Consider the following 11,336-nt stretch of genomic DNA (forward strand, 5'->3'; position numbering starts at 1 on the left):
AGTCCCAGTAATGCAAAGTTTTTGCTTTAGTAGTTCTGGTATCTTGTTAATCACAGCTGATTCTTCAGCCCCAGCTAACCAGAACCACAGAATCTTCACAACCAAAGTTACAATGGCCCTGAAAAGAGTCTTTAATTTTTCCCTCTGAAATTTCACAAGCCAGGCCTCCATCCTCTGCACTGTTTTCAACATTATCTTCCAAGCTCCTACACAACATCTGACAGAGCTCTTAACACCAAATGGATCTTCTAGCCCAAAGTTCCAAAATCCTTCCACAGTCCTCCCCAAAACATGGCCAGATTGTCACAGGAATACCCCACTCTACTGGTACCAATTTGTCTTAGTCAGGGTTTCTATTCCTGCACAAACATCATGACCAAGAAGCAAGTTGGGGAGGAAAGGGTTTATTCGCCTTACACTTCCATACTGCTCTTCATCACCAAGGAAGTCAGGACTGGAACTCAAGCAGGTCAGGAATCAGGAGCTGATACAGAGGCCATGGAGGGAATGTACCTTACTGGCTTGCTTCTCCTGGCTTTCTCAGCCTGCTCTCTTATAGAACCAAGACTACCAGCCCAGAGATGGCACCACCCACAAGGGGCCTTTCCCCCTTGATCACTAATTGAATAAATGCCTTATAGTTGGATCTCATGGAGGCACTTCAACTGAAGCTCCTTTCTCTGTGATAACTCCAGCTGTGTCAAGTTGACACAAAACTAGCCAGTACAGTAAGGAAGTTCTAAGCATAGTTTTATTCACGCTCCCCCAAGTTTGAACTATAAAGCTATGAAGATTAGTTGTTCTGAATTAGCTGCGGCGTGCTTTGATTCCAGCCGGCATCATATGATATGGATGGCCTTTGCTGGGTGGAATCAAATTTCCAAACATGTTCTCAATTTCCACGGGATAAACTAAACACATGACCATGTTAAAGGAAGCTCTGGTATAGACATAAGTTTTTCTCTCCAGCGTCTGGAGGCATCGTTGAAACTGGAGCTGGGTTGTGCTTTTAGTCACTTCGGTCACACCTCTGTTACCCTCCTCCTCCTCCTCGTCTTCCTCCTCCTCCTTGTCTTCCTCCTCCTCCTCTTCCTCCTTCTGCTCCTCCTTTTCCTCCTTCTCCTCCTCCTTCTCCTCCTCCTTCTTCTCCTCCTCCTCCTCCTCCTTCTGCTCCTCCTCTTTCTCCTCCTCCCCTTCTTCCTCCTCCTCCTCCTTCTGCTCCTCCTCTTCCTTCTCCGTTTCCTCCTCCTCCTCCTCCTCCTTCTGCTCCTTCTCCTTTTCCTCCTCCTTCCCCTCCTCCTCCTCCTTTTCCTCCTCCTCCTTCTCCTCTTCCTCCTCCTCCTCCTCCTCCTCCTCGATCAGGTTACATAATTCCCTGTAATCTTCCTTTGGCTACTTGGTCACCAGCCTTGGATTTTCCTATTGAGACAGACAGTGTCTGCATATCAAATAGAATGGAAAACAAACCAAATCCTGAAGGAAACCTCCATTCCTTCCTAAAATCACTGCATGGAGTCTGAACCTCCCTGACATACACCTACAACTTTATGAAACGCAGCATTTGAGTGGTTTGAGTCTCTTCCAGCTTTTGTGCTCAGAGCCTGCCGTTAATGACAGATACCATAGGTGCACAGCCTTCAGGAACACTTGGACACAAGTTAGTTCTAAGGTAATCATTAACAGGAATTCATCTAGCTAAGTATGAGCATGGTGGCCTATGTATCTTTGCAGCATTTGATAAGACTGTCAGTTTGAGGCATGTCTAGCCTACATGCTGACATCCTATTTTTAAAAATAAAGTAAAAAAAGAAAAAACCACTATCTTAGGTCTACTACAGCAGAAATTCTACTATACATTTAGAGGAATTTTGGAAAAAAAAAACACCATCATACGCTACTGTGTGTCCTATCTTTTAGAGTAGTCTTGGGTATTTGAGAGGTGGTATTCTACTGTAGTACTCCTCCAAAGAGTGGCCCATGCCTCCATAGCATTATTTCTTCCTAGATTTGTCATATGAGAATTCTCATGCACCACTATGTGCGGAATCTATATCTCCAGAGTGAGGAGAGGCTCAGCTATTCATGACTCTGAGTACAAAATGATTGTTTTGTTATTGGCACAGGAAAATCTTGGTACAAGCTTTCTAGTTGTTCGGTGGGGAGTCCTCATTCTCCAGCGCGCACTGGCACAGCAGAGCTTCATGGAGTTTTACACTGTCCTGGCAAGTAGCTCTTTAGCACATGTGACTAGGAAGCAGAAGAGATGACACAACTGAGGACATTATTAAGCTTTAATTAATTTAAATTTAGATAGCTTCACTGAGCTTATTACATTAGGCTGTGCAAGCCTTGGGTAATAATTATAAGAGTAGCGGTTGATAATAGTTCTTCTTCACAGGACCCTCAGAACTGGGTCCTGTTTTTCTGATTATAGCTGTGGGGTGGAAGAAACAAAGATATGAAGGAAATGACTAAGAACCAATCAAGCTGGGACATGTGTCCACGTCAGTCGCTATTCAAAATGACCAAGTGTGAGTGACTACAAGCCTCTACTGTCTCCTCAAAGCCACACAAGGACATACAAGGTGCTGTGACAGGAGAGGGGAACTATGAGTATTACAAGCGGTGACTGTGAGGAATTCAGAATTCCTGGGAGGTTCAATGAGGACATGCTTAGTTGTCACAGAACGCCCTGTTTATAAGTGTCAGCAGGAGGCTGGACAGAGGTTGGCTGTAGATCTCAGGACTAGAAATTGTTTGTACTAGGGCTTGGAACTAGAACATCATCACAGATGCTGTTGGCTTTGTATAGGATATTTTGTATATACTGTGTTAAATAAGGGTCCATATTAGCTAATGTACTCAATTTTATAATGTGTATTGTACACATACATACATGAATACACACACATGGCATACACGTACACAGACACACTGGAATTAAAAGTTCTGCCAAACAGGACAAGATTGACATTGATCTCTCTAATTTCATCTAAACAATATTGGCTTTGTTTCAAATTATTGATTTAGGACACACAGTGGGTTGTTTTTCACTATAAGAAAAACTGCCTAGCATTGAGTAGGGATACAGTAAGTGACATGAAACAGAAGGGTCCCTCCTTCCACACATGCATCCCTTCTTAGTCATTTTGGGGCACTCTCTCTGTCAGTAGACTTCTTCCAACCTGTCTTTGCCCCGTCGTTTGTGCGAGGGATAGAGAGAGCTCTGCTGAGCTTCTGGAACTTTCCTTCTGCTCTACTTCCCCCAATTCAGATATCTTTCTTTCCGGTCGTTTCTAACAAACTGCGTCCCCAGTTTTGAGCTCAGTTTAGTACCAATACTATTCTCTGATAAGTCACTCAGATTCTGTTCTGATTGTTTATTACCAATAACCTAACCCTACTCATTTATACCCCCCAAATTCCCTTCCTTTAGGAAGCCATCCATGCAGTTATAATTGGGAGGATTGGAAGTGATCATTTTAGTTACCAGTTTCTCTTCAATGAAGGGGAGATGAGATGGGATAGAATAAAAGCCTCCAGTTATGTTTTAGGAGGACAAACAATGCCTAATTGAGAAGCATTTAAGTTCAACGCTATTATTTTAGATACCCTATAACACAAGGCATAGAAATAGTTTGAGGCCACAGCAGTTATGGTCTCACCTTCCCTGTGTTCGTGGGACATTGGTAGCTCATAGGCGGCAGCACTCACCTGTGGTGATTTCGGCAGTGAGCTCCGCTGAATTGTGGCACCCCTGTACTATGCTTCTTGTCCAGTGGGAGAGGTCCCTGCTGATCTCTGCCCTGAAGAGATGTGTTTCAATCCCTTGCTTGGTGCCAGTTCGTGTTGCAAAGGACAGATCCATCCCAGCCTGGGGTGATCCTTTTCCTGGACCTGAATGGACTAGCCTAGAGAGGAGAGTGTGAGGGAAAAGAGGGGCGTAGGGAGAGAGGAAGAGAGATTAGCATCTTTTTAAAAGAATCCTCTTGACACATCACATAGTAGAAGCCCCAAACCTATGCAATACTCATTGCGACCTCAAATCAAAGATGTCCGCTGCTCTTCAGTGGGTTTTTACCATCTTCTCTCCAATGATGGAGTGAGATTAAAGATCATCTAAGAACTGTGCATTTTGTTAAATATGCAGAAGATTTAAATAATATGATATGACCTGTGCAAATCCAACTATGCTTATTTAGTAGATAAATAAATAGATAGATAAACAAACAAACAAACAAACAAATGTGTCTGAGGCAGTGAGAAAAAAAAAAGAGTGGAATTCTGTGTAAAATTCTCTCCAGTCCAACTCCATCCCTACGCATGTGCATATTCCTGCCTGGGCAGAAGAGAAGGAAATGAATCTATTGTACTAAACGGGCGTGAGAATTCAATTAGTCACATCTCAGCTGGGAGGATCTTGCTGTGCTGAGCACACCTCTGGGCACGCATACAGTTATGCACACAGGCCCGCCAGCCATGCAAAACAACTGGGGACTCCATTGAAGAAGCAGCAATCTGTTTATCTGTTCAAGCCAGAGAAAGACCTAGAAATGTTGGACTTCCGAGGAAAGGGTGGAGAATTGCCCTTTGGTGGTACTTATGGGAACTTTCAGAAGCGTTGTTTTTCAACTACACAAGATTTGCACACTGACTTTAGAGCTTCCCCTTGGCATAAAAATGTGACTTTTATAGTAAATAATTCCTCGGAAGGCCAGACTTAAAACGTGAAAAATCAAAGTGTTCTGAGTGCCCCCACCAGCTCCTGCTTCTCACGTGTCCCCTGGAAGCACATTCTCTCCTGCTTGACATTTCAACTTCCTCTTCAGAGTGGCTTTCATATCAATCGTTCACAGAGCAGCACCAGTGTCATTTTATAAATGTTATTTCTCTCCAGGGGAATCTGCATTTTCATCCTATCTTTTAATATGGAAAGCAACGCTACTATTTGCTAGGAAAATGCCAGGCGTCACCTGTTGGGCCAACTGTTTTCTTAGCCAAAGAGTTTGTTACCTTGGGGGTTAAAATATGTGTAAGGAAATTTATTCCCCCCCTCACCCCCTGTAATGCTAAACAGTAGAGAATAAAATCAGCAGTGAAAGAAAGCGTATTACAGCTTGTGGGACTCCTAGTAGGAAGCCTATGAATCTCTGAGGTGCTTTCTCTCATTTACAGAGCTAGAGATTGGTGGGAGGCAGAGTTCGCCATGCTGCTTTGAGGAAAAAAAAAAGTTATTGGAGAATCTGTTTACTGTGAGGTTTATTCGTAACCTTTCCAGCACTGAGGGTAGGTAGGGAACCTCTAATATACATGAAGAGACATGGCTATGCATGAAGGGATTTAACATGTACAGTCTGAGACCTGGGCATGTGTTCTGGTGGGCGCCATCTTGGAATGAGAAGTGAGCAGAAGAAGTGTGATGCCGCTTGTGGATCCAAACTGTAGTGATGCTGAAGAAAAGAGAATGCACTGGTCTACATCCTGGTGTGGGACTTAAAGGGACTGAGGTTAAAAACTCATCAGAAAAGTATCTTTTTAATACCTAGGTAGATATAACTGTCTAAGAGAAGCAAAATACATGGTGGTTTAACTTGCTCAAGGAGTCTGTGTGTGTATGTGTGTGCACACACGCGCGCGCACACACACATGCATGCGCGCGCACACACACATGTCCACACATGTATATGGGTGCACATGTGTGTTCAGGAATGTGTGCAGGTCAGGGGACAACCTTCAGATGTTATTCCTAAACTACTGTCCACCTTGTTATTTTTGAGGCAGGGTCTCTCAATCTCCTGCAACTCACTAAATAGGCTAGAATGGCTGGCTAGGAATCCTGCCGATGTCCACCCTGCCCAAGGGTAGGGACTGCAAGCTTGTGCTACCACACCTGGCTTTTCAAGGCATTTTGATAACCAAAGTTGTTTAAGCTTCAGTTGCCTTAAGAAATATATCCATGTAGTCTCTTTTCAAATCTTACTGTCAAGATTAGTTGAGCCCCAATGCCAAGCTGCAAGTTGAATTGAACAGGCATCATAGGTTTATAAGGCATAACATGTTGTACCAGAACATCACTGATTTTCCATGTCACATACTGAAAAACTTTTACAGAATCATCACCTTCTACGAGAGCGCTGTGAAGATTAAATAACACTACTGATATTGCTTGCTCAGAAACCATAGTGTGGCTCCAACTCAATAAATATGTGTACTCTTTACATTTACAAGTTTAGTTCCTACCCCATAGGACTAGGGTTATGTATATTAAAAATTTTTTAAAGCATTTTGCTCGGTGTCTTATATGTTATGGTCAGCACCCAATAACAACTGTTTCCTTTAGGCCTTGTCTGTTCTAAGTTGTTTTACTTTCCAGTTCATCAATGTCCTGAAATTGGTTGTAATAAAACTAGGGGCTGTTGGTATTGTATTATAGAGGCAGAAGTAAACTAAGAAAAAAATATACAGTTGATATGTAGAGAGAGGATGGAGGGAGAGGGAGAGGGAGGAAGGGAAGGAGGGAGGGAGAGAGGGAGGGAGGGAGGGAGGGAGAGAGAGCAGAGTTGGGGCAATACTTTTGAAGTCTTTCTCAAGAATACAAGGTGCTAAGTTTGCTAGCAGCGGAGCATGGGGCAGATTTTCCTCACAACCATAAAACATACCTCAAACCAACATTTTTTTCAAGATAATCTATAATATTTGGATCAATTATAACTAGAAAATGGACTTTGTTAGGAAATACCCATGTGGTAGCTCTGGGGATGAAGGGATGCAACTGCTAATAGAATGTCAGAGGTATGAGAAAGCCATGGACCAGGCTAGGCCCTGCCATGTACCTGTGTCGGAGAAGCAATGATGAAAGGAAGCCTCAGAGTTGGGGACAGTGACATTCCTATTTGTCTCATCCTGCAATTCTCATTGAGCAAAAAGGAAAAAGGGAAATTTGATTTTTCAACACATGAAGTGTGAATTACATAGTCATACTAAAGGCTCTTCCATGCAAGGGACAGCATACATGCAGATAATATGGATTTTTAAAAATATGTAGATATTGGAACAGTGCTGTCTTAAAACATTGAGATAAAAACAAATAGCTATTTCTGGTACTTAGTGTGTCTACTAGTTGCAAAAGGATACCTTCCCCAGATTGAATCCACTTGGAACACAAGTACCTACTGTGTACATGTTGTAGATCTTCTGGGTGGAGTATTGCCTATACTATTAAGATTATTTTTATAAATATTCTGTGTCAATATGGGGAAAGGCGTCTTTGTAAAGTTCTTAATATAACACGAGCTTAATATAACATGAAAAGAAAGTGTAGAAACAGGTCCATTAAAATGCCAACCAATTTTACAGGTGATTTATTTATCTCTGAAAACATATATTTATTTTTTTAAAATTAGATTCCCCCCCACAAGAATTATACACTAAACAATTTTTAAAGCCTTGAGACCAAAATGAACCCAACTCTTCAATTCTTAGACTTTGCACTGAAAATGTAGAAATTCAGACTTAGCATGTTTTCAGTGTTTCTTGTTTATTATTAGTAGTAATTCAGAGATCGAATACAGAATTCCTCATCTGTGTCCTCTGCATTTATTTGTGCCTGGGTTTATTCTCTACTGTCCATGTGTGTGAATAACACAGTATGAGCAGGTTATGGTTACCGTCCACACAAGGTAACACTATGCCTATGGCCCCATTAGTACCTAACATTCAATCAGTTGGGCCCCAGCAAAGACACAGGCAAGTACCTGAGCCCTGCAGACTGAACTAATACTAGTCTTGGATTCAGGCATTTTCTGAGGAACCACAGAGGAACTTCCTGCTCTGTTCATGTACCTTCTCCCATCTTTCCAACTGAACACCAAACAAAAACTGCTAATTTATCCATTCCATCAATCAATAAAGATTTCATTAATCTCCAGGTAACATATATAATCAATATTTATACATAGTGAAAAAGTTATAGGCAGAACACTCTCCTCAAACACTGAAGCCTAATCCCCAATGTGACTATACTTGGGCATAACTTCAATAAGGATGTTAACTGTGGTGGTAAGGGTGGGGATTTAACCCAATAGCAGCATAGTGTCTTTAGACACCTTTCTATGCACAGACACTGAGTTTCATGAAGGAACAGATGTAGGCAGCCATCTGTAAACTAGGGAGACAGCTTGCACAAGCACACAACAGATTGATCTTGAACATCGTAGCTTTCAATGGAGACAGAAATGAATTCTTAACCCATCCAGTCTACACTATTTTGTTATAATGCCTGCCTTACACACAGTCCACTCAAGTCTCAAAGCAATTAGGACAAACCTGGATCCAGCCCTGATGAGCAAGTTTAAGAGGAGAGTTTTTACTCATCCTGATCCACAGTCTCTTTTTTTTGTTTTTGTTCCAGGTCCAGCCTCTGTAACATCTCAGGAAACACATTTCTCCAATAGATGAATAGCAGAGAGTGTGGGCTAGGGTGGTGTGAGTGGGGAAGAATCACCCTGTCTCCTTTGGGCAGCCTGTTCAGTGTCTCACGGCTCATCCAAACTAAACACACCCTGAAGCAGAACTTCAGAATTTGTGTAGAGAAGAGCTATGGGCTCTGAACAATTTCATGGTCCGAGGAGCACCAGGATCTCCAAAGGGAGAGACATTTACACGGAATCAAATGATGTTCAGAGAATTTCAAGATGAGGAAAGGCCTTTTAACCAGTGAATGCCTCTTGCTCTTTAGATGTCTGTGGAATGGACAGATAAAGGAAGCAACAGCTTTGCATCTTTGGCCAACAACACAGTATGACCTGAAATCACTGCATGATTGGAATTAAGAAGGTGGCAGCTCTGTGCTTCTTACACTGATCAGATCACAGCAGAACTATAGCAGCCTGACACACCTGAGTCTATGATTTCATTAATGTCTTCTCTGGATGTTGGTTTATCTAGAAGGAGGCATTGTGAGGCTACATGGTTTCCCCTGGTAATTTAGATGAGGTAATGCTTCCAGCAAGGTTGGTGTTGCTTAGAAGACCCTCACTTGGTAAGTACTGTTGCTTATGTATCAAAACTGACAACTGCTGGGCCAACATGTTTCAGGAGACAAAATTGTCTCATCTGTCTCTGTCTCTGTCTCTTTCTCTGTGTGCTTACTTGTCTGTGTATGTTTGTGTGTACTTTGTGAGTGCATATCCAAAAGCCAGAGAATGACACAGTTTCTTCCCCTGTTAGTCTCTACCGTATTCTATCGATCCAGGGTCTCTTGGCATCTGGAGCTCATGTTTTCTGTGAGGCGAGCTGCCGAGCAAGCTCCCAACAGTATCTTGTCTCTGTCCATCATAGTGATGGGACCATAGGTGTGTAAGAGGCCACACACATGGAGGCTGAGGATCCAAACTGAGGTCCTCATGCTTGCCCAGCTGTTGCTTTTCCCCACGGAGCCATCTCCTCAGCCCACAAAGTTGTGGCTGTGATAATGGAGCTCACAGCTAGTGAGTAGAGTACCTCTCTTGCTGTAAGGCCCCTCCTCTGGTCCCTCGGGTATTATTACCAAGTCATAGTTCTATTCTTTCATGACCACCATGCCTTAGACTCATTCACCAGGGCAGGAGCCTGCTCTGATGCCTCATTGATCCAGTAATCTCAATCCTCTTCCTGACACATGGGAGATGTAGGTTGGATACCTGCATAGATGCACAGTTTCTAAATGTTTTTAAAATTCAAGTTTAATTTTGCAATGGAAACCGTGCAGGTACACAATTAATCTATGTTAAAATGTTTTCAAAAGTTGGGCCCATTCAAGAGTTTCTCAATGCGCTCCTTATTTGTAGACCACCTTTAGGAGCACATTACCATAGCTAGATTTGGGGAACCATGTGCCCAGAAAATGACAGCGGACATTAAGTCATCATTTGGAGACTGAAAAGGCAGCTCTGACATCTCTCCGCCTGAGTTATTTCTTACTCTGCCAGGAGCAGCGCTTTATACTCCTCCCAAGATTCCTCCCCAAGATACTTTTTCCTGTTCTGCAGTCTCAGGGGCACCCAGAAATAGCTACTATTTATCTTTCAATTATTTTACATTTTAGGTTATTTGTGTATCCTTAAAAAATATGACCATCTGTTTCTTATCTGTAACAGGAACTAAACTACAGCAACCAAGGAAATGTTTCATCCTAAAAAGGTAACTCTTCTACCCAGCAAGAAAAACACACTTGGCGTCCTGAGACAGGCTTTCAGCTGCCATTCAGACACAGTTTCCAAGATGCCTCTCAAACTGAGCAACTTTTGTTCCTTGGTTGTAAAATGCAGATGGGCATTCCCCTGGTTGGAAGCCGAACTGCAACCTCCTGCAGTATTTTCTATTTTTATTAGTTAGAATATGAATATATAACCAACCAACCAACCAACAATAATACAAACTGAATAGGACAATATATAACACTGTGGGGGGAGGAGCAAGAGATTGGAGCTTTATGCAGGAAGAAACTTAGCTGAGAGGGTTGGCCCCATGGATTTCCGCAGATCTACTACTTACTACCTGGCTAATTTCTTAAACTCTGCTTAGTTCAGTTCTTTCAACTCCAAAGCAAGGATAATAATCTTAACTTATGTGAGGATTCAATAGCATGAAATATGAATGTTGTATGTAGCCTTGGTTAGCACAGAATATATTCTAGTGGTCATCTGTACTGGCTAGTTGTATGACAACTTGACCCAAGCTAGACTTTTCTGAAGGAGGAGACATTAATTAAGAAAATGTCTCCATAAGATCCAGCGATGGGGTACTTTCTTAATTAGCGACTGGCTGATGGGGGAGGGCCCAGCCCATTACGGGTGGTGTCATTCCTGGACTGGTGTTCCTGGGCTCTGTAAAAAAGCAAGCTGAGCAAGCCATGAGGAGCAGGCCAGTAAGTAGCAGCCCTCCATGGTCTCTATCAGCTCCTCCTCCAGGATCCTGCCCTATTTGGGTTCCTGTCCTGACTTTCTTCCACGATGAACAGTGTTGTGGAAGTCTAAGTGAAGTAAACCCTTTGCTCCCTGAGTGTCTTTGGGGTTTGGTGTTTCATCACAGCAACAGTAATCCTAAGTAGGGCACCATCATTATCATTATAATGCAAGTTAGAGGAGGGTAGGACTGTTTGTGTGGCCACTCCCTGCTGTATTCTTAGTGCCCAGAACAGTTCCAGGCAAGAGTAGACCTCAGTGAATATTTACTAACTCCATGGCTAAAGAAGAATCAGATAAGTAGCCACCCACATAAGAAGTTGTAGCTACTTGACTCTAGCTGCATATGTATCAAAAGATGGCCTAATCGGCCATCACTGGAAAGAGAGGCCC

General features: G+C 42.7%; 1 protein-coding gene across 2 annotated transcripts in view; it reads right to left on the minus strand.

Annotated features, from left to right (window-relative positions):
- The window catches only part of Sntb1 (syntrophin beta 1), a 260,074-nt gene that overhangs the window by 9,436 nt on the left and 239,302 nt on the right, over positions 1–11,336 (minus strand). For both annotated transcript variants that reach the window (XM_029469797.1, XM_021183546.2), the window contains one exon: positions 3,715–3,911. In XM_029469797.1, the coding sequence (XP_029325657.1) occupies positions 3,715–3,911 (197 nt within the window). The remainder of the gene's footprint in view (positions 1–3,714; positions 3,912–11,336) is intronic.

Source organism: Mus caroli, chromosome 15 (genome assembly GCF_900094665.2).
Source record: "Mus caroli chromosome 15, CAROLI_EIJ_v1.1, whole genome shotgun sequence".
Taxonomy (NCBI): domain Eukaryota; kingdom Metazoa; phylum Chordata; class Mammalia; order Rodentia; family Muridae; genus Mus; species Mus caroli.